The sequence below is a fragment of the Pristiophorus japonicus genome, chromosome 6 (assembly GCF_044704955.1).
Source record: "Pristiophorus japonicus isolate sPriJap1 chromosome 6, sPriJap1.hap1, whole genome shotgun sequence".
NCBI classification, from domain to species: Eukaryota; Metazoa; Chordata; class Chondrichthyes; family Pristiophoridae; genus Pristiophorus; species Pristiophorus japonicus.
The window spans coordinates 70,491,790-70,515,649 of NC_091982.1; the positions used below are offsets into that span (position 1 = coordinate 70,491,790).

At 47.2% G+C, this 23,860-nt stretch overlaps 1 protein-coding gene across 1 annotated transcript in view; it reads left to right on the forward strand.

Annotated features, from left to right (window-relative positions):
- Positions 1 to 768: 768 nt before the first annotated feature.
- LOC139266125 (hypoxanthine-guanine phosphoribosyltransferase) overlaps positions 769 to 23,860 on the forward strand; it is a 28,141-nt gene continuing 5,049 nt past the window's right edge. Inside the window, exons 1-7 of the mRNA XM_070883972.1 lie at positions 769 to 858; positions 4,207 to 4,313; positions 10,640 to 10,823; positions 12,378 to 12,443; positions 13,329 to 13,346; positions 15,769 to 15,851; positions 16,646 to 16,692. Of these exons, the coding sequence (XP_070740073.1) occupies positions 835 to 858; positions 4,207 to 4,313; positions 10,640 to 10,823; positions 12,378 to 12,443; positions 13,329 to 13,346; positions 15,769 to 15,851; positions 16,646 to 16,692 (529 nt within the window). The 5' untranslated portion in view covers positions 769 to 834. The remainder of the gene's footprint in view (positions 859 to 4,206; positions 4,314 to 10,639; positions 10,824 to 12,377; positions 12,444 to 13,328; positions 13,347 to 15,768; positions 15,852 to 16,645; positions 16,693 to 23,860) is intronic.

Consider the following 23,860-nt stretch of genomic DNA (forward strand, 5'->3'; position numbering starts at 1 on the left):
CAGGGAGACTACAACTAGGGGGCATAGCCTCAAAATATGGGGGAGCCAATTTAAAACCGATTTGAGAAGGGATTTCTTCTCCCAGAGGGTTGTGAATCTGTGGAATTCTCTGCCCAAGGAAGCAGTTGAGGCTAGCTCATTGAATGTATTCAAATCACAGATAGATAGATTTTTAACCAATAAGGGAATTAAGGGTTTTGGGGAGTGGGCGGGTAAGTGGAGCTGAGTCCAAGGCCAGATCAGCCATGATCTTGTTGAATGGCGAAGCAGGCTCGAGGGGCTAGATGGCCTACTCCTGTTCCTAATTCTTATGTTCTTATGTATGAGCAGGTTCAATGGCTGCTTTGTACCTGAACTCCATTTACCCGCCTTGATTCCGACACCATCACAACAAAAATCCATCGGTCCCGTTCTGAAATATTCCACTGATCCCCCCAGACAACTGTTTTTTGAAGGAGAAAGTTCCAGATTTCCGCGGCTGCAGGACCAGCGGCGGGGTCAAGCAGCCTGACGCCGTATTCGCTCTACCGGCGGCACATCCGGGACCTGAGTCAGTCCGGGAACAGCACGTGGCCACCGCTCCCGACGCCGATTGGTCAGGAGGCAGGTGTCGCGGAGATTTGTGGGTCGGCGGCTGGGACGCGGAGTTCTGATTGGGGGAGTGTTCATTGGTCAACCGGTGGAATTCGTGAGCGCTGATTGGTGAATATGATCTGATGCTGATTGGTGCAGGGCCGGAGCTGTGATCGCGGAACATCGCTGATTGGTAGAGGAGAGCCCGGCGCAGATTGGTTGGTGTGGGAGTGGGAGCGGGGTCAGAGGGCAGAGCACAGGATGGCGGCGTCGGACTGTGTCACGGTGAGAGCCCGGCGCCCGGGGAGTGAGTGAGCGCGCCCGAGGTAGTAAGGGAGGAGGGGCCCGGGGGAGTGAGTGACGGGGCGGCTCTGCGACTCTGGCTGGGCTCGGTGCCGGGAGAAGGGGCCACGCTGCTCCGGCCGCGCCATATCGCCCAGGCCCAGCTCAGTGATGCGGCGATCCGTCACATTACACCAGCAAAAACTGCCTGTAATGTGGAGGCAGCATTTCTTACTGTCTCACTCGCTGTATCAGCACTCACTCAGTGTTGCCCCCTCCGACAGTGCAGCGCTGCCTACCGCCCCTCCGACAGTGCGGCGCTGCCTCAGTACCGCCCCTCCGACAGTGCGGCGCTCCCTCAGTACCGCCCCTCCCTCAGTACCGCCCCTCCGACAGTGCGGCGCTCCCTCAGTACCGCCCCTCCGACAGTGCGGCATGATGGCAGTTGGAAGCATTTTGAGTTATTGAACTGGGAACGCTGCATTAAAGGGCGTCATGTTAAACATTACTTTTTTCCGACCTTTTGCAAGTTCACTCAGCCCAGTGACCATCTGGTCGCTCGGCCCAGTGACTGCGGGCTCATTTTGTTTGATATCTCGAGGCTTTAACATCATGTTAATCGTTGCTCACATTGGGCTCCAGCATTCGCTGTGCATAGTATTTTTCAGCCTGTGCAGTGTGTCTTGTCCTTTCTCCACCACCTTCTATTACATAAGCTTTTCTCCCGGTGTTCCAACAAGGAGCCAGTGACCTGACCTTGAGTTTTCTGCTAATATCAGTGCAGAGTCACCAGGACATAGCTCATAGGAACAGGCCATTTCAGTCCCTTGGGCCTCATCCGTCAGATCACCGATGATCTGTATCTTAACTCCATCTACCCTCCTTGGTTCCGTAACCTCACCCAACAAAATTTACCAATCCCAATGTTGACATTTTGATTTGACCTTCAGCCTCAGCTGCTTTTTGGGAGAGAGAGAGTTCCCGATTCCTGCAACCCTTTGTGTGAACAAGTGCTTCCTCACATCACCCCTCAACAGCCCAGCTCTGAATTTGTTCTGGACTTGTTTCCCCCCCCCCCCATGGCCCCCTGCCGCCGCCCAACCAGACGAAATACACGATCATATCTGCTGATCCTCCTAACGGTATGATGGGCTTCAGGGGCTGAACGGCGTCCTCCTTTCCTGTGGTTCCAGGTGCCAATATCCCGCTGTGTGAAATTGTGGCGCCACATCTCTTGGGCCAGAGAATCAACACAAAGCCAATCCATTGTGGGTGGGGTGGTGGGGTGGGGAGGCTAGTGGTGGTCTGGGGGTGGGGGGGGCTAGTGGTGGTCTGGGGGTTTGGGGGTGGGGGGGGCTAGTGGTGGTCTGGGGGTTTGGGGGTGGGGGGGGCTAGTGGTGGTCTGGGGGTTGGGGGGTGGGGGGGGCTAGTGGTGGTCTGGGGGTGGGGGGGCAAGTGGTGGTCTGGGGGGTGAGGAGGGGGGGCTAGTGGTGGTCTGGAGGGTGGGGTAGTGGTGGTCTGGAGGGTGGTGGGGGGGGTAGTGGTGGTCTGGAGGGTGGTGGGGGGGGTAGTGGTGGTCTGGAGGGTGGTGATCTGGAGGGTGGCGGGGGAGTAGTGGTGGTCTGGGGGGGTGGGGGGTTAGTGGTGGTCTGGGGGGTTAGGGGTGGTGGGGGTTAGTGGTGGTCTGGGGGATGGGGAGCTGGTGGGGGGGTGGGGAGTTAGTGGTGGTCTGGGGGGTTAGTGGGGGGGGGTGGGGGGTTAGTGGTGGTCTGGGGGGTGGGTGGTTGTAGTGTCTGGCCTGGGAGGTGGCGGGGGGGTGGGGGCGTGGTCCCTGGCTGGGGGTTGGGGGCGGAGTCATGGTGTCTGTTGGGGGCGGGGTCGTGGTGTCTGGCGTGGGGGTGGTGTCTGGCCCGGGGAGGCGGGGGTTGGGGGCGGGGTCATGGTGTCTGGCTCGGGGGTCATGGTGTCTGGGGATGTGGGGTGGTGTTGTCGTGTCTCTGGGGGGGGTGGGGGTGGAGGGCCTCTTTGTACTGGCTCCATCGCAGGTCTGTAGGGAGCCGTTTCTCCCGGCGGCGTTCTAAGGTTGGTTGTGTAAGTGTGGTTGGTTGTGGAGCTTTCGCACTCTGGCGCTGTCATGCCCTGGTACTTGAGTTTCCAATTAATCGTTATGGTACAGAAGGAGGCCATTCGGCCCATCAAGTCCATGCTGGCTCTCTGTAGACTAATCCAGTCAGTCCCATTCCCTCGCTCTGTCCCCAGAGCCCTGCAAGTTTATTTCCCTCAAGTGCCTATCGAATTTCCTTTTGAAATCATTGATCGCCTCCGTTTCCACCATCCTCGTCGGCAGCGAGTTCCAGGTCATTGCCACTCGCTGCGTAAAAAAGTTCTTCTTCACATCCTCCCTTATCTCTCGCCCCAAACCTTCAATCTGTGTCCCCTAGTCCTTGTACCATCAGCTAATGGGAACAGCCTTTCCCTGCCTACCTTATCCAAACCTGTCGTAATCTTGTACACCTCTATCAAATCTCCCCATAATCTCCTCTGCTCCAAGGAGAACAACCTCAGCTTCTCCAACCTAACCGTGTAGCTAAAATCCCTCATTCCTGGAACTATTCTGATAAATCTCCTCTACATCCTCTCAAGGACCTTCACAACCTTCCTAAAGTATGGTGACCAGAACTGGACGCAGTACTCAAGTTGTGGCCTAACCCGAGCTTTATAAAGGTTCAGCATAACTTCCCTGCTTTTGTACTCAATACCTCCTATTTATGAAGCCCAGGATCCCATATGCTTTGCTAAGTACTCTCTCAATATGTTCTGCACCTTCAAAGATCTGTGCACATCAACCGCCAGGTCCCTCTGTCCTTGCACACTCTTTAGAACTGTGCCATTGCCTCTCCCTTTCCCTTCTGCCAAAATGCATCACCTCACACTTCTCTGTATTAAATTCTATCTGCCACTTGTCTGCCAGCCTATCTATGAACTGTTGCAGTCGATTGGTATCATCCTCACTGTTTGCCAAAGCTCCAAGTTTGGTATCGTCGGCAGTCCCTTGCCCATTGGTGCCATGGTCTGGACTGCACTCCTTCAAGGTGTCCTCACTCCCAGCAGTCAGAGTGACGCTCAGCAAATGATTCTGACTGCTATCGCCCATCGCCGAGCCCTTCTCCCAGAGGCCTCGAACTCCAGAGTCCGAGAACATGCTGAGGTCACCGAGCTTAGTAAAATGTTGACGTCAATCTGTCTGTCACCAAACAGTTTCAGAAGAATTAGAATTTTGTGCTGTAGATTTGATTATGATGAGGATTAGGCGTGGGATTTGAATAAGTTTGTTGTGGTTGTGTTTTGCAGATTACTGATGATGAAAAAGGCTATGACCTCGACCTGTTCTGTATCCCGAAACATTATTCCAACGATCTGGAAAGAGTATATATTCCACATGGCTTGATCATGGACCGGTTAGTGGCCTCTGCTACACGATGGACCCTGTGTTTTTAGAACTGTTAAATTCCACTGATGGGAAGCGTTTGAAAGTCAATCCTGACACTTAGAAATCCTGCGAAGATTGTGTGATCAGATCCGTTGCCTCTGTATCTAACACTGGCAGAGCATTTCAACAAAGGCACGGACACTAACTGTCTGTATACAGCACTGGGGCACAGACACCGGCTCTGAGGTTTCAGTCCGAATGTTGAGTGCAGGAGGGTTGGTGCCGGGCGATATTTAAATATTCAAATGTTTTCAGCTCCGAGTGTGACTAGGCACTGGGATAAATCTGCTTCTACTCCAGGAGTGTGTGACCAGGCACTGGGATAAATCTGCTTCCACTCCAGGAGTGTGTGACCAGGCACTGGGATAAATCTGCTTCCATTCCAGGAGTGTGTGACCAGGCACTGGGATAAATCTGCTTCCACTCCAGGAGTGTGTGACCAGGCACTGGGATAAATCTGCTTCCACTCCAGGAGTGTGTGACCAGGCACTGGGATAAATCTGCTTCCACTCCAGGAATGTGTGACCAGGCACTGGGATAAATCTGCTACTCCAGGAGTGTGAGACCAAGCACTGGGATAAATCTACTTCCACTCCAGGAGTGTGTGGGCAGTAAGATTGCTGGTTTTGTGTTGTAGAGGCCGGGGTTGAGACTAACCACCCAGCTGTCACTGGGCCAGGCTCTGTCCAGCGAGAGTACAGCACAGAAGCAGGCCATTCAACCCAACAGGTGTTTATGCTCCACATGAGCCTCCGCCCACACCTCTTCATCAGGTACAGAAAATAATCAAAAGGCTAATGGGATGCTGGCCTTTATATCCAGAGGACTAGAATACAAGGGGGTAAAAGTTATGCTGCAGCTGTACAAAGCCCTGGTTAGACCACACCTGGAGTGCAGTTCTGTGCACCACACCTTGGGGAGGATATATTGGCCTTGGAGGGAGTGCAGCGTAGGTTTACCAGAATGATACCCAGACTCCAAGGGTTAAGTTACGAGGAGAGATTACACAAACTAGGGTTGTATTCCCTAGAATTTAGAAGGTTAAGGGGTGATTTGATCTAAATTTTCAAGATATTAAGGGGAACAGAGAGGTTAGATAGAGAGACACTATTTCTGCTGGTTGGGGAGTCTAGGACCAGGGGTACAGTCTAAGAATGCGAGCCAGATCTTTCAGGAGTGAAATTAGGAAACACTTTTACACATACAGGGTGGTAGAAGTTAGGAATTCTCTTCCGCAAACGACAATTGATGCTAGATCAGTTCATTTTAAAACTGAGATTGACAGATTTTTGTTAACCAAAGGTATTAAGGCATAAGAACATAAGAATTAGCAACAGGAGCAGGCCATACAACCGCTCGAGCCTGCTCCGTTATTCAATAAGATCATGGTTGATCTTTGACCTCAACTCCACCATCGTGCCCGACCTCCATATCCCTTGATTCCGCTGGAGTCCAAAAATCCATCGATCTCTGCCTTGAATATACTCAATGATTCTGCATCCACAGCCATTTGGGGCAGAGAATTCCAAAGATTCACAACCCTCTGAGTGAAGAAATTTCTCCTCATCTCAGTCTTAAATAGCCAACCCCCTTATCCTGAGTCGATGCCCCCTCCTAATTCTGGACTCTCCAGCCAGGGGAAACGATCTAATTTTTTATCCTGTTAACCCCCCCTCAGAATCTTATGTTTCAATGAGATTACCTCTCATTCTTCTAAACTCCGGAGTATATAGGTCCAATCTCTCCTCATAGGACAACCCTCTCATCTCAGGAATCAATCTAGTAGATCTTATTTGCACTGTCTCGAAGGCAATTGTATCCTTCCTTAAATAAGGAGACTAAAACTGACAGTACTCCAGGTGTGGTCTCACTAGAATCCAATACAATTGCAGCAAGACTTCCTTACTCTTACGCTCCAATCCTCTTACAATAAAGGCCAACATGCTATTTGCCATCCCAATTGCTTGCTGTATCTGTATGTTTACACTTTGTTTCTTCTACTGGGACCCCTAAATCTCTTTGAACACCAACATTTAATTGTTTCTCACCGTTTAAAAATATTCTGTTTTAGAACACAACCTAAGAAATAGGAGCAGGAGTAGGCCATAAGGCCCCTCGAGCCTGCTCCGCCATTTAATAAGATCATGGTTGATCCGATCATGGACTCGGGTCCACTTCCCCATAACCCCTTATTCCCTTATCGTTTAAGAAACTGTCTATTTCTGTCTTAAATTTATTTAATGTCCCAGCTTCTCTGAGGCAGTGAATTCCACAGATTTACAACCCTCTGAGAGAAGAAATTTCTCCTCATCTCAGTTTTAAATGGGCGGCCCCTTATCCTAAGATCATGCCTTAGTTCTAGTCTCCCCCCACCAGTGGAAACATCCTCTCTGCATCTACCTTGTCGAGCCCCCTCATAATCTTTATACGTTTCTATAAGATCACCTCTCATTCTTCTGAATTCCAATGAGTAGAGAAGCAACCTACTCAACCTTTCCTCATAAGTCAACCCACTCATCCCCGGAATCAACCTAGTGAACCTTCTCTGAGCTGCCTCCACAACAAGCATATCTTTTTGTAAATATGGAAACCAAAACTGCATGCAGTATTCCAGGTGTGGCCTCACCAATACCCTGTACAACTGTAGCAAGACTTCCCTGCTTTTATACTCCATCCCCTTTGCAATAAAGGCAAAGATTCCATTGGCCTTCCTGATCACTTGCTGTACCTGCATACAATCCTTTTGTGTTTCACGCACAAGTACCCCCAGGTCCTGCTGTACTGCAGCACTTTGCAATCTTTCACCATTTAAATAATAACTTGCTCTCTTATTTTTTTCTGCCAAAGTGCATGACCTCACATTTTCCAACATTATACTCCATCTGCCAAATTCTTGCCCACTCACTTAGCCTGTCTATGTCCTCCTGCAGCCTCTTTATGTCCTCCTCACCCATCCTCCCATCTTTGTATCGTCAGCAAACTTGGCTACATTACACTCAGTCCCCTCTTCCAAGTCGTTAATATAGATTGTAAATAGTTGGGGTCCCAGCACTGATCCCTGCGGCACCCCACTCATTACTGATTGCCTACCAAAATAAATAACTTCAAATTTCCCCACATTATACTCCCATCTGCTGCCTTGCTGCCTTACTGCCCACTCATGGAACCTGTCTATATCGCTTTGCATGCTCTTTGTGTCCTCCTCACATCTTACGTTTCCACCTAGCTTTGAATCATCAGGTCCCTTCATCTAAGTCATTAATATAAATTGTAAATAGCTGAGGCCCCAACACTGATCCTTGCAGTAGTTACAGCCTGCCAATCTGAAAATGACCCATTTATCCTTACTGTCTGTTTTCTGTCTGTTAACCAATGACTCTCAACCCCTTGTGCCTTTATCTTGCGTAATAACCTTTTATGTAACACCTTATCAAATACCATTTGGAAATCCAAATATACCACATCCACTGGTTCCCCTTTATCTACCCTGCTAGTTACATCCTCAAAAAAACGAATAAATTTGTCAAACACGATTTAACTTTCATAAAACTATGTTGACTCTGCCTAATCATATTATGAATTTAAGTATCCTGTTACCACTTCCTTAATAATGAATTCCAGCATTTTCCCGACGACTAACTGGCCTGTAGTTCCCTGTTTTCTCTCTCCCTCATTTCTTGAATAGCGGTGTTACATTTGCTACCTTCCAATCTGCTGGGACAGTTCCTGAATCTAGGGAATTTTGGAAGAACGCAATCAATGCATCCACTATTTCTGCAGCCAGCTCTTTTAGAACCCTAGGATGTGGGCCATCAGGTCCAGAGGACTTGTCAGCTTTTAGTCCCATTAGTTTCTCAAGTGCTTTTTCTCTACTGATATTAATTCCTTCCTCGCTCTCATTAGCCCTTTGGTTCCCTACTACTTTTGGTATGTTTTTTGTGTCTGCTACTGCGAATAAATACAAAATATTTGTTTAATATCTCTGCCATTTCCTTGTGCCCAATATAATTTCTCCTGTCTCAGCCTCTAAGGGGCCAACGCTTATTTTGTTACTCTCTCCCTTTTTTACATACTTGTAGAAGCTCTTAGAATCTGTTTTTATATTTCTTGCTAATTTGCTCTCATTCTATTTTCTCACTTTTTAATCATTTTTTTTTTATCCTTTGCTGGTTTCTTAAACTCTCCCAATCCTCAGGCTTACTATTATTTTTTGCAACATTATAACCCTCTTTTAATCTAATGCTATCCTTAACATATTTAGTTAACCACAGATGGCTCAATTTTCCTATGGAGTTTTTATTTCTCAATGGAATTATATTCTGAAAATTTTGGAATATTTCTTTAAATGAATTCCACTGTTTATCTACTGTCATACCTTTTAATCTAATTTCCAAATCTACCTTAGCCAACTTGCCCCTCATACCTAATATAATTGGCTTTGTTCAAGGTTAAGGCTCTAGTGTCAGACTTAAGAATGTGAAATTCTGTCATATTATGATCACTCTTCCCTAAACGATCCTTTACTATAAGATTACTAATTAACCCTGTCTCATTATGCAAATCAAGATCTATGGGACAAAGGTGGGTAGATGGAGTTAGGTCGCAGATCAGCTATAATCAGCCAGCGGTCTGCACAGAGCGGGATTAAAGGGAGTGCACTTAAACGGAGTGTTTTATTTGGGAGTTTACATAGGATATACGGCAAAGAAACACACCATTCGGCCCAACTAGTCCATGCTGGCGTTTATGCTCCACTCGAGCCTCTTCCCGTCTTTCCTCATCTAAATCTATCAGCATAACCCTCTATTCCCTTCTCCCTCATATGTCTAGCCTCCCCTTAAATGCATCTATACTGTTCACCTCAACCACTCCCTGTGGTAGCAAGTTCCACGTTCTCACCACTCTCTGGGTAAAGAAGTTTCTTTTGAATTCTCTGTTGGATTTCTTGGTGACTATCTTATTTTGATGGCCTTTAGTTCTACACCGGTTGTTCCACAGCAATGGGAAATATTTAAAATGGTGTTCAACAGAGTGCAGGAAAAATATATTCTGTTAAAAGTGAAGAACAAACTAAAGACTAATGGATGAATAACTCCATGGATAAATAAAGTCATTTGGGAAGCGGGGGAAGCAGTTGTCACTTTTTGCCTACACTACTTGTAGTGCTTTGTGTTATATTTAATTTCATTACCTATAACTCAACCTAGATCAAGTAAGTTGTCAAGAAACTAAACTATAAACTACGGTTCTTAAATACAAATGTAATTAAATAAAACGATATAAAGATGACAGTGCAGGTGGTGTGCTGTAATTGCAGTTTGTGGACAGCCACATGTGCACTAAGCCTGCATCTTGAGGAACTTCAGCTCAGAATTGTTGAGCTGGAGTCTGAGCTGCAGACATTGGGAAAGTTACCTGGGCACTTTAAACCAGGAGGCAGTCAAACTCCTTAGATTAGGTAGTGATACAGGTCTGGTTAGTGGTCAGGGACAGGAGGATGTGACTGCAACTCAGGCAGGTAAGGGGACCCCATGTGCAGTGTTGGAGGAGCCTCGGCATTTGTCCTTGGCGTTGTCCAACAGGTATGAGGTTCTTGCTGCCTGTGTGGATGAGGGAAAAGCCTGTAGGGTGAATGAGCAGGCTAACTATAGCACCATGATGCAGAAGGCCATTCAAGTGGGGGGAATGAAAGGGAATGTGGCAGTGGACAGTATAGTCAGAGAGAAAGATACAGCTGTGACCAGGAGTTTCGACGGTTGTGTTGCGGTGCCCGGGTTAAAGATATCTCCTCACGGCTAGAGAAGAACTTGGAGTGGGAAGGGGAGGATCCTGTTGTCGTGGTCCATGTGGGAACCAATGACATAGGCAGAACTATAATGAGGTTCTTCTGAGAGAGTTTGAGGAGTTGGAGTCCAAATTAAAATGCAGAACCTCAAAGATAATAATCTCTGGATTGTTACCAGAGCCAGGTGCCAATAAGTATCGGGATAAGCAGATTAGAACGTTGAATGCGTGACTCAAAGGTGTGGGGGGAAGGGGTTTTGTTTCATGGGGCACCGGCCGCACTGAGGGAGCGCCGCACTGTCGGAGGGGCAGTACTGAGGGAGCGCCGCACTGTCGGAGGGGCAGTACTGAGGGAGCGCCGCACTGTCGGAGGGGGCAGTACTGAGGGAAGATTTGTATAAATTTGCTCTGCGGAAGGGACTCTTGCATTGATTTGTTTTGTGCTGATTTCACGTGGACTGGTTTTAGACTGATTTCGGTATCAATGCAAATCTCTTTGTGTGTCAACAGGACTGAACGTTTGGCGAGGGACATAATGAAAGCCATGGGAGATCACCACATTGTTGCGCTCTGTGTACTGAAGGGTGGCTATAAGTTTTTTGCTGACCTTTTAGACTACATCAAAGCACTGAATCGGAACAGTGACCAGTCAATCCCAATGACCGTAGACTTCATCCGCTTGAAGAGTTACTGCGTAAGGATTTTTAACCAACTATTGAAGCCTTATCTCCGGCTAATGCACAGCTGTTAATATGTAGTTCCATTTTCTCCAGTAATTAAAAAAACAATATTCCTTTTCGGGATGTGGGCATCGTTGGTAAAGCCGGCATTTATTGCCCATCCTTAGTTTCCCTGAAAAGGTGGCGATGGGTCTTCCTGCACCGCTGCAATCCATGTGGCGATGGTGATTTCACCATGGTTTGGGAAGTGAATTCCAAAATATTCATGCAGTGTCGATATATATATATATATCAACATTTATTTTCATCTGGTCCCTGGCTGTTCGTCCGTGTCCCCGCCGTCGGTCCCGCCCTCGTTCCCCCACCACCGTCCCTCTTCCCCCCCAGTCCCTCTCACCCCCCCCCCCCCCCGTCCCTCTCTTTCTCCCTCCCACCCCCCCGTCGCTCTCTTTCTCCTCCCCCCCCCCCCCCCGTCCCTCTCTTTCTCCTCCCCCCCCCGTCCCTCTCTTTCCCCCCCTCCACCGTCCCTCTCTTTCCCCCCCCTCCACCGTCCCTCTCTTTCCCCCCCCTCCACCGTCCCTCTCTTTCCCCCCCCCTCCACCGTCCCTCTCTTCCCCCCCCCTCCACCGTCCCTCTCTTCCCCCCCCCTCCACCGTCCCTCTCTTCCCCCCCCTCCACCGTCCCTCTCTTTCCCCCCCTCCACCGTCCCTCTCTTTCCCCCCCCTCCACCGTCCCTCTCTTCCCCCCCCTCCACCGTCCCTCTCTTCCCCCCCCCCCCCCTCCACCGTCCCTCCCACCTCCCCCCCTCCACCATCCCCTTTCTCCTCCGTCCATCGCCCCGATGTCCCTGTCTCTCTCTCTCTCTCTCTCTCTTTCTCTTCAACCCCCCAACTGCGGAGTAAAACAGCAACAAGTTGGAGCATATGCAGTGTGTCCAGTTCTTGAGCCACCGATTGAGCCATGAGTCGCAGTGTGTAACACGGAGCAGGTCAGCTAGCCCCCGATATTCCTACCCTTTTTTTTCAGGATTATAATTTTAAAATCGGTTTATCAATGTTCTAAATTCTTGTTTGCTGTTTGTGGGATCTTGCTGTTTGCAAATTGGCTGCTGTGTTTTCCTAAAAAGACTGACTACACTTCAAAAAGTTCTTCATGGACGGTAAAGTGTTTTGTGACGTCCTGATGATGTGAAAGGTGCTATAGAAATGCAGGGTTGCCTCCTCGCTCCTCGATTTGAGTGGTTGGTTACAGCAGGAAACATTACTCAGTACAATACTTGGTTGAATCAATGGCTCTCTGTCACTTCCTACAGCCGTTCTCCCAGCTGGCAATGAGAAGCCGTGAGATCTCTCGCTCTCGGAGTTACTCCTGTTCTAATTACCGGCAGATGAGATTCAATTGTTTTAAACTTTATTAAAGCAGATATTAATTAGGATAATAAATTATGGCCATTTTATGACAACACTAAAGATTCCTGTTTACTGGGCAGGATTGTGTTCTCTGTTGCAATCGATTCGATTAACCAGTAAACGCAAGCTCAATGTAAATCGATTGTTTTTAAATTGCAGAATGATCAGTCGACGGGAGAGATAAAGGTGATTGGCGGAGATGACCTCTCAACCTTAACTGGAAAGGTGAGACAATGTCTGTAATAGCTCATTGCACAAAAGGCAGATCGCGCACAGGGTGGGGGGGGCCGGCATGTGTGGGGGGGGTGGTGGAAGGGTGGAAGTATGTGTGAGGGGAGTATGATTGCAGGGGGGGCGGGGCGTATGTGTGGGGGGTAGCGGGGAGGGAAAGAGTGTGTTGGAACGATGCCAAATCGACCCCTCCCCTGTGGATGGGGGTGACCACACCAGTGGACTGTGCGGGGTCAGGGTCTGGTCCAGTGGTGGTGGGGGGGGGGGGGGGCAGGGTCTGGTCCTGTTGGGGGGGGGGGGGGGGGTGGGCGGCGGGCGGGTGTCAGGGACTGGTCCGGGGGGGGGGGGGGGGGGGTGGGCGGGTGTCAGGGACTGGTCCGGCGGGGGGGGGGCTGGGGCTGTCAGGGATTGGTCCGGCGGGGTGGGTGGGTGGCAGGGACTGGTCCTGTGGGGGGGGGGTGTGCAGTGGGGGTGACCGCACCAGTGGACTGTGCATGGATTTCAGTTCAGAGTCTGGTCACTCTTAACCATCAGATGAGAGCCATCTAGTTTGTCGCTATTCTTGATCAAGTGTTGTAAAACCTGGATAGATTAAACTATATTATTGGAAAGCAACTTGCTCAAACTCTTAGGCTGAATGCATTTGTTGGATTTGTGAGAATGTTGACGGTATATCTGGGAAATTCAAGTTTCAGGGGAGATTATTTGCACGCTGCAGTTAGCGAGGAAACCGATCGTGTGGTTTGTCTACATGGTATGCAGTTGGACACTTGGTGACGGATTGCGAGGTTCTATGATATTGTACATATGGAGCAAGAAAATATACAACATTTAACCTTGTTTTCTTTCTCTTCCCCTCCTCACACTCTTGGGAGACAGAATGTATTAATCGTTGAGGTCAGTTTATTTTATTAAATCTCTGTTGCTTATGTTTATCAATGTTTTAAATTGCGCCACCCAATACTTGCATTTCCTCCATTGTGTACAAACCACCAGGTCTAAGGATTCTGCCCATGTTTAGTCCCGTCCCCAGGGAGCTCATTTAACATAGAAACATAGAAAATAGGTGCAGGAGTAGGCCATTCGGCCCTTCGAGCCTGCACCGCCATTCAATGAGTTCATGGTTGAACATGCAACTTCAGTACCCCATTCTTGCTTTCTCGCCATACCTCTTGATCCCTCTAGTAGTAAGGATTACATCCCTTATACACCCTACTATGAAAGAAATTGTTGAGAGCAGGCGTCAGTTACAATGTGACTACCATGACAGGAATTCGAGGGTGCGATGTATTGATGTCAATGACCCTGTTTTTGTCCTTAATTACGCTGCAGGGCCCAAATGGCTTGCAGCCACTGTGATTGCCAAAGAGGGGAATAGGGTTTTGGTAGTTAAACTTACCAATGGACAAATCTGCCGCAAACACGTGGATCAAACTAAAAGGAGGTTCAGCAACCCCATGGAAGAAGCAGAGGAAGAACATGATGTAGAGTTTACTCCACCACAGGTGACCGAACACCGGAACCAAGTGGAGGAGAGCCCAGTCACTGTGGGCAGGTCCGGACAGGCCTGAGGCACCGCAAACAGCAGACACTCAGGCCAGCATCCAACAACCCCAACTCAGGCGCTCTACAAGGGAGCGTAAACCACCAGAGAGACTTAACCTGTGATCCAAATGAGACTTTGGGGGGGAAGTGATGTCATGTATTCAACTATCATTGTAACCCATGTATAAGCTGACCTCAGTTGTACACCTTGAGAACACCTTGTGGGAGACATTCCTTACTTGGACTTTCAGGTATAAAAGGGGAAGCTCCAACCACCTTCATCACTTGAGGTCTTGGTAATAAAGGTAACTGGTCACAGAGTGACCTTCTCTCAAGTATGGGCCTCGTGTGCATCTATATTGTATAGTAAGGACATATCACACTCCCTCTAGGACATTGGTTCCGGTCCGCCCAGGTGCAGACCGTCCGGTTTGTACTGGTCCCACCTACCCCAGAACCGGTTCCAATGTTCCAGTAATTTGAATCCCTCCCTCCTGCACCACTCCTCAAGCCACGTATTCATCTGAGCTATCCTGCGATTCCTGCTCTGACTTTTGAGGTCCTACTTTTTAATTTAGCTCCTAGCTCCCTAAATTCAGCTTGTAGGATCTCATCCTGTCTTTTACCTATATTGTTGGTACCTGTATGCACCACGACAACTGGCTGTTCACCCTCCCCCTCCAGAATGCGCTGCAGCCGCTCCGAGACATCCTTGAACCTTGCACCAGGGAGGCAACATACCATCCTGGAGTCTCGTTTGCAGCTATAAGATTGAGGGGGCTTGACAAGGGTGGATGCAGAGAGGATGTTTCCACTAATGGGGGAGACTAGAACTAGGGGGCATAATCTTAGAATAAGGAGCTGCCCATTTAAAACTGAGACAAGGAGAAATTTATTAGAGTGTTGTAAATCTGTGGAATTCGCTGCCTCAGAGAGCTGTGGAAGCTGGGACATTAAATAAATTTAAGACAGAAATAGACAGTTTCTTAACCGATAAGGGGTTATGGGGAGCAGGCAGGGAAGTGGAGCTGAGTCCATGATCAGATCAGCCATGACCTTATTGAATGGCGGAGCAGGCTCGAGGGGCCGTATGGCCTACTCCTGTTCCTATTTCTTATGTTATCATTCAACCATGATGCTGAGCCACATGAGATATTGGGGCTGGTGACCAAAAGCTTGGTCAAAGATGTAGATTTTAACGAGCGCCTTAAAGTAGGAGAGAGGTTTAAGGAGGGAGTTCCAGAGCTTAGGACCTAGGCAGCTGAAAGCACGGCCGCCAATGGCGGGGTGAGAGGTGGGTAGCCGGTGGGTGGGTACACGAGGCCAGCGTCACACACTCGGGAATCGAGTTCAGGGAGGGTGTAGGGCTGGAGGAGGTTACAGAGATAGGGAGGGGTGAGGCCATGGAGGGATTTAAACATGGGGGGTGACAACTTTAAATTTGAGGCATTGGGAGTTAATGTAGCACAGGAATGATGGGTGAACGGGACGTGTTGCGAGTTAGGATATGGGCAGCAGAGTTTTGGAGGAGCTCCACATACAGAGGGTGGAAGATGGGAGGCCGACAAGGAGAGCGTTGGAATAGTCAAGTCTGGGGGTGACTAAGGCATGACCGAAAAATAAAGTGCGTCGTTGCACGAGCAAGGTGCGCGGATTGGCGAGCGAGGTGCGCGGTGCATAGATTGGTGTGCGCGGTGCGCTGGCTGGCGAGCGAGGTGCGCACACCGCTTTCTGCGAAGGTGCACTGGGTCAATCCTCTTCCTTTTATTCTCAGGACATTATTGACACGGGTAAAACGATGCAAACTCTGCTGACCATGTTGCGGGAGTACAAACCCAACATGGTGAAAGTGGTGAGGTAAGTCTGGTGTCCAAAACACATCTCATGACAGCTGCTGACCCAGGTAAACAATGGGCAGTACAGTACCAATAGATCGCACCTTATAACATTGGATTGGTGTCCGATCCAGAAGCTGCAATCAGACCATCACCCCCTCCCCCGCCCCTCGGACGCTGCAATCACGCCCCCCCCACCCCCCCCCCCCCCCTTTCGGTCGTTGAAATCATGGACCCCCCCGCCCCCAGACGCTGCTATCATGGGACCTCCACCCCCCCACCCCAGATGCTGCTATCACGGACCCCCCCCCCCCACAGACGCTGCAATTATAGGACACCCCCTCCGGACACTGCATTAATGAACCCTGACACTGCGTTCATGAATCAGAAACTCTGGATGACCATATTCCTTGCACCCCTTCCCACCCTGGGACCAACCGGCTTTCTGAGGGTCTGCTCCTGCTGTCCCAGAAATCGGACCCAAGATTCTGCCTCAGCTATTTGTATTAAATCACATCTTTCTCTGAAAGTTTACACCAATATGCCTGTCCTCTGCTTTCGTGTTTCCAGCAATTTGTGTTTGGTTTTAATAATTGTTTTTCATCTATTTGTACTCGAGATAGAGATTTAATCATTGTATGCGTGTGATGTAAATGGTTCAAAGTTAACGTGAGTTGGAACTGTTGAATTCTGGGTTTAGCTTTTAGCCTCATTTTTAAATTCTTCTGCTTGACTCTAATTTCACCTGGTAATAACGTGCGGAGGTAATTGCCATTCCATCTTTCCACTAACACACACTCTCTTCCTTGTTAATAGTCTGCTGGTTAAACGGACTCCGCGAAGTGTGGGATATCGTCCAGACTGTGAGTATTGCGTTTAAAATTAAAAAGCAGAACCACAAAGGTAGTAATCTCTGGATTACTACCTGAGCCACGTGCAAATTTGCATAGGGTAAATAAGATCAGAGTTAATCACGTGGCTCAAAGACTGGTGTGGGAGAAATAGGTTTTGGTTCATGGGACACTGGCACCAGTACTGGGGTAAGAGGGAGCTGTTCTGTTGGGACGGGCTCCACTTAGACCGTGCTGGGACTGGGGGCCAATCAAATAACTCGGGCTTTAAACTAATTAGTTGGGGCGGGGGGGGGGAGGAGGGAGGATTCAGGTGAGCGGAAATTTTAAAAGTCAAAAGAATAAGGAGAAGGCAATAGAGCAGGGTAACACGGGGAAATGAAAACCAGAGCGTGACAGGAAGGGACAGAATGTGTAAGCATAAAAGTGAATCAAAAGTGGGGTCAATGCAAGAAAAAATGGTGTAAAAACAAATTTAAAAGCTCTTTATCTGAATGTACGCAGCACTCATAACAAAATAGGTGAGTTGACGGCACAAATGGATACAAACGGGTATGATCGGATAGCCATTACAGAGATGTGGTTGCAAGGTGACCAGGACTGGGAACTGAATATTCAGGGGTATTTGACAATTCGGAAGGACAGACCGAAAGGAAAAGGAGGTGGGGTAGCACTGTTAATAAAGGATGGGATCAGTGAGAAACGATATTGGCTCAGAAGATCAAGATTAGAAAATCAGTTTGGGTGGAAATAAGGAATAATAAGGGGAAAAGTCACTGGTGGGCGTAGTCTATAGGCCCCCTAACAGTAGCTACACTGCTGGACAGAATATAAATCAAGAAATAATGGAGGCTTGTAATAAAGGAATGGCAATAATCATGGTCAATTTTAACCTTCTTGTTGATTGGACAAAGCAAATTGGCCAGGGTAGTCTTGAGCAAGAGTCCATAGAGTATACCCGGGATGGTTTCCTTGAACAGTACATTGCGGAACCAACCAGGGAGCAGGCTATCTTAGATCTGGTACTGTGTAATGAGACTGGATTAATAAATGATCTCATAGTAAAGGATCCTCGAGGAAAGAGTGACCATAGCATGGTTGAATTTCAACTTTAGTTGGAGGGTGAGAAAGTTGGATCTCAAACTTAAATAAAGGAGACTACAAAGGTATGAAGGCAGAGTTGGCTAAAGTGGACTGGGAAAATAAATTAAAGTATGGGACGGTTGATGAGCAGTGACAGATATTTCATAACTTGCAACAAAAATATATTCCAATGAGAAGGAAAGACTAAGAGAAGGGATAACCATCCGTGGCTAACTAAGGAAATAAGGGATGGTGTCAAATTTGAAACAAGGGCATACAATGTGGCCAAGACTAGTGGGAGGCCAGAGGATTGGGAAACTTTTAAGAGCCAGTAAAGAACGATTTAAAAAAATGATAGAGAGGGAAGATAGATTATGAAAGTATAAACTAGAACAAAATATAAAAACGGATAGTAAAAGCTTATGCAGGTACATAAAAAGGAAAAGAGTGGCTAAAGTAAATGTTGGTCCCCTAAAGAATGAGACTTGGGAATTAATATGGGGAACAGGGAAATGGCAGAGACGTTGAACAAATATTTTGTATCGGTCTTCACGGTAGAAGACACTAAAAAACGTCCCAATACTGGATAATCAAGGGGCTATAGGGAGGGAGGAACTCAATACAATCACTATCACTAAAGAAGTAATACTCATAAAATAATGGGACTAAAGGCGAACAAGTCCCCTGGACCTGATGTCTTACATCCTAGGGTCTTAAGAGAAGTAGCGGCAAGGATAGTGGATGCATTGGTTGTAATCTACCAAAATTCCCTGGATTCTGGGACGGTCTCAGCGGATTGGAAAACCGCAAATGTAACACCCCTATTTTTAAAAAAGGAGGCAGACAAAAAGCAGGAAACTGGACCAGTTAGCCTAACGTCTGTCGTTGGGAAAATGCTGGAGTCCATTATTAAGGACGCATTGGGGCACATTTGGAAAAGCATGATTTTATGAAAGGTAAATCATTTTTGACCAATTTGCTGGAGCTCTTTGAGGATGTAATGAGCAGGATGGATAAGGGGGAACCAGTGGATGTGGTGTATTTGTATTTCCAGAAGGCATTCGATAAGATACCACACAAGAGGTTACTGCACAAGATAAAAGTTCACGGGGTTGGAGGTAATATTTCAGCATGGATAGAGGATTGGCTAACTAACAGAAAACAGAGTGTCTGAATAAATGTGTCATTTTCCGGTTGGCAAACAGTGACTAGTGGGGTGCCGCAGGGATCAATGCTGGGACCTCAACTATTTACAATCTATATTAATGATTTGGATGAAGGGGACTGAGTGTAATGTAGCCAAGTTTGTTGATGATACAAAGATGGGTGGTAAAGCAAGTTGTGAGGCGGACACACAAAATCTGCAAAGGGATCTAGACAGGCTAAGTGAGTGGGCAAACATTTGGCAGATGGAGTATAATGTGGGAAAATGTGAGGTTATCCACTTTTGCAGCAATAATAGAAAAGCATTATAATTTAAATGGAGAAAAATTGCAAAATGCTGCAGTACAGAGGGACTTGGGGGTCTTTGTGCGTGGAACACAAAAAGTTAGAATTCAAGTACAGTGAGTGATCAGGAAGGCAAATGGAATGTTGGCCTTTATTGCAAAGGGACAGAGTATAAAAGCAGAGAAGTCCTGCTACAACTGTACAGGGTATTGGTGAGGCCACACCTGGAGTACTGCGTACAGTTTTGATCTCCGTATTTAAGGAAGGATATACTTGCATTGGAGGTTGTTCGGAGAAAGGATGAGACTTGGGAATTAATAATGGAGAACAGGGAAATGGGTATAAGATTAGAAGGATAGAGAAGATGAACATGTGGCTGGAAAGTTGGTGTAGGAGGGAGGGCTTTCAATTCTTGAGGCATTGGGACCGCGTCTGGGGGAGATGGGACCTGTACAAACCGGACGGGTTGTACCTCAACAGCGCCGGGACCAATATCCTCGCGGGGAGTTTTGCTAATGCTGTTGGGGAGAGTTTAAACTAGCTTGGCAGGGGGATGGGAACCTGAACGAATTCAAAAGGGAAGGAAGTAAAGCTGAAATTAGATAGCAAGAATCTAGAAAGTGAATCTGTAAAACAGAGGAAACAGGGCTGCTTATTTAGCAAGGAGGTCTTCCGGTGCTGAATGGTATATACTTTAATGCAAGGAGTATAGCGAATAAGGCGGATGAGCTAAGAGCACAGGTAGACACTTGGGAGTATGACACTATAGCCATTACAGAGACATGGCTGAAAGAGGGGTAGGATTGGCAGATCAATATTCCTGGCTACACGATTTTTAGACAAGATAGAGAGAGGGGGTAAAAAGTGGGGGGGGGGGGGTTGCGGGGGAGGTTGTGGTACTGATTAAAGAAACTATTACAGCAGTTAGGAGGGACGATATGTTAGAGGGATCATCAAATGAGGCCATATGGGTCGATTTGAAAAATAAAAAAGCGGCAATCACACTGTTGGGTGTGTATTATAGACCCCCAAACAGTGGGAGGGAGATAGAGGAGCAAATATGTAGGCAAATTGCTGCGAAATCCAAAAACCATAGGGTAGTAATAGTAGGGGATTTTAACTATCCAAATATTGATTGGGTCAAATTTAGTGTGAACGGTATAGAGGGTGCGGAATTCTTGAAACTCATTCAAGAGAACTTTTTTAGTCAATATGTAGCAAGCCCAACACGAGAGGGGGCGGTCTTGGATTTAGTTTTGGGGAATGAAGCTGGGCAGGTTGAAGGGGTATCAGTGGGAGAGCACTTGGGTGCCAGTGACCATAATTCAGTCAGATTCAAGTTGGTTATGGATAAGGACAAGAATAGGCCTGGAATAAAAGTTCCGAATTAGGGAAAAGCTAATTTTGCTAAATTAAGGAGTGATTTGGCCATGCTGGATCGGAAACAGCTACTTGTGGGTAAATCAGTGTCGGAACAATGGGAGGCATTCAAGGAGGAGATCCGGAAGGCTCAGGCCAAACATGTGCCCTTAAAGAAAAAGGTTGGGAAAAATAATTCTAGAGCCCCCTGGATGTCTAGGGACTTACAGGAGAGGATTAAGAAAAAAAGGGACGCTTATGTCATATATCAACGGCTAAATACTATAGAATCTTTAGAGGAATATAGAAAGTTAAGAGGCAAAATTAAAAAGGATATTAGGAATGCTAAGAGAGAGCATGAGAAATTCTTGATCATTAAAATTAAGGAAAACCCCAAGATGTTTTATAAATATATTAAGAGTAAGAGGGTAACTAAAGAAAGGGTAGGTCCTATTAGAGACCATGAGTGTAATCTTTGTGTGGAGGTGGAAGATGTTAGGAGGGTTCTTAATGAATACGTTGCATCTGTTTTCACAAAGGAAAGGGGCAATGCAAATACTGCTATCAAGGAGGGGTGTGATATTCTGGATGAAATAAATATAATAGAGGAAGTTTCTAAAAATAGAAATTTACAGCGCAGAAGGCCATTTCGGCCCATCGTGTCCGCGCCGGCCGGCAAAGAACCACACGGCCCTCGGTCAGCAGCCCTGAAGGTTACATATAAACTTATGAACAATGGCGGAAAGGCAAAGAGCACCCAGCCCAACCAGTCCACCTCACACAACTGCGACACCACTTGCACTGCAACATTCTACACTCCACCCCAACCGGAGCCATGCAATCTCCTGGGAGAGGCAAAAAACAGATGAAAACCCAGGCCAATTGGGAGGGAAAAATCTGGGAAAATTCCTCTCCGACCCATCCTGGTGATTGAAACTAGTCCAGGAGATCTCTCTGGCCGTATTCGATTCCCTGAAGTACTTACCATCTTATCTGTGCCAGCCAACAAGAGGTTATCTAGTCTAATCCCACTTACAAGCTCTAGGTCTGTAACCTTGCAGGTTACGGCACTTCCAAGTGCCCATCCAAGCACCTTTTAAATGTGGCGAGGGTTTCTGCATCCACCACCCTTCCAGGCAGTAAGTTCCAGACCCTCACAACCCTCTGCGTGAAGAAACCCCCCTCAAATCCCCTCTGAATTGTAATGTCTGTAAGCTTGTATTGTTTGTAGCGCCACGCTGGATGTGGACGTATTGTGTACTGCAATTGCAGAGTTAATGATTAAACAGAACCAGGTAGATTTCCGGATGCTTCCGACAGAACTGCCTGCCATGTTAGGAGCTGTGTGTGCTGTGCTCTGTGAAGATATCACATTTGGCGGCGAGATAGGATTTTTCGGATGATTTAAAGCTTAAATTTTGTTGGGGAAGGATTCAGCCAGCCGATGGAGAGACTGGAAGTTTCTGTCTTTGGGGGAAAAAAGCTACAAAATCCGAGGTAAAATACAGCACACGGTGTGAACAGCTAGAGATTAAAATGGCAGGTGTAATCGGACATTAGGGGGAATATAGACATGACCAGGAACGTTTTAAAACGTATGTGGATCGGCTAGAAATATATTTCACTGCAAATAACATAATCGAAGTTCCAGACAATGCAGTCCAGAACTGGGCTGTGTTGGAACGCAAGAAAGCGAACTTCTTATCGGAGGCGTGTCCGGCATTATACGAAACCCTTGTAAATCTGCTTGTGCCTGATGAGCCAAAGGACACAATGCTTAAGAGATTTTAACGAAGCTGTTGAAGCACTGTAACCCCAAAACGTTAGAAATTGCTGAAAGCTATCGTTTTGGAATTCGGGATCGAAAGGCTGATGAAAGTATCAGTGATTACATCGTTGCATTAAAAAAGCTATCGATGCACTGTAATTTTGGAAACTTTCAAAACCGCGCATTACGGGATCGTTTTGTTTGTGGGGTGAAAAATGATACGATCAGAAGGAAGTTATTGACGACGGATGACTTGACTTTTGAGATTGCTTGTCAGACAGCGAGGTCGATGGGCATAGCCGAACAATATTCCCAAGAATTAAGTAATAATTACGGTCGTCAGTTAACCGAGGTAAATCACCTGCAGGTTCAAAGTAAAAGATGGTGGGGGCCCAAAGTCTCAGAAACTGGAAATTCTCTGAGCGTCGAAGTCGTGCTATAGGTGCCTGGGACAACACATTGCTCAAAGTTGTCCATACGTGAAGACAGAGTGTTTCTTCTGCAGAAAGACTGGGCATCTTGCGAAGGCCTGCCGATTGAAGGGTAAACCAGCTTTAAAAGCTATGAGTCCAGCGTTCAAAGCTATAAGTAGAAATCCAAAGAGACTACATCGCATGGAAGAACAACAACAGGATGAGGAGATGTTAGAGTTACATGTCATCAGGAGCACGAGGTTAACGGACAGCGATTTGGAAAGCATCAAAATCCACATAGATGTTGCGGGATTCAAGATACCAATGAAAATTGACATGGGTGCATCCATGAACATAGTACCGGAGTCACTATATCGCGACAAATTGCGTGATTTTCAACTGGAGAAATCCAAGATAGAGCTGCGAGGCTACTTGGGAGAGAAAATTCCAGTGGTAGGTTGTATCACCGTACGGTGAAATATAAAGATCAATTTCAGAACTTGCCTCTAATAGTAGTGAAAGGAGACAAGTCTGCCTTACTAGGAAGAAATTGGTTGAGCTCACTGAAGCTGGATTGGAGTAAGATTTTCTCTGTGGAAGCGAGATTTTCATCAATGGATGAGGTTACCAAGAAGTATCCGAAGGTGTTCTGCGAAATGGGCAGTCCGATCCAAAGCTTCAAGGCGAGTGTCAGGGTACAGAAGTACGCTAGATCAGTTTACTATAAGCCACGTTCCGTACCATATGCACTCGAGGAGAAGGTTGAGCAAGAACTCAAAAGACTAGAGACTCAGAACATTATTTGTAAGATAGATCGATGTAATTGTGCTACACCATTGTTGTTGTACCTAAATCCGATGGTAAGGTAAGATTGTGTGGTGATTATAAAGTAACCGTAAACCAGGTTCTAGAGGGTAATGTCCCCAATACATTGCCGAATATAGAAGATTTGTTCACAACACTGACAGGTGGTCAGATCTTCTCAAAACTGGATCTTACGAATGCCTACTTACAGCTTGAACTAGATGAGGAGTCCAAGTCATGTTTGACTATAAATACTCATCTAGGCCTATATCAATTTAATAGGCTACCATTTGGAGTGTCTTCC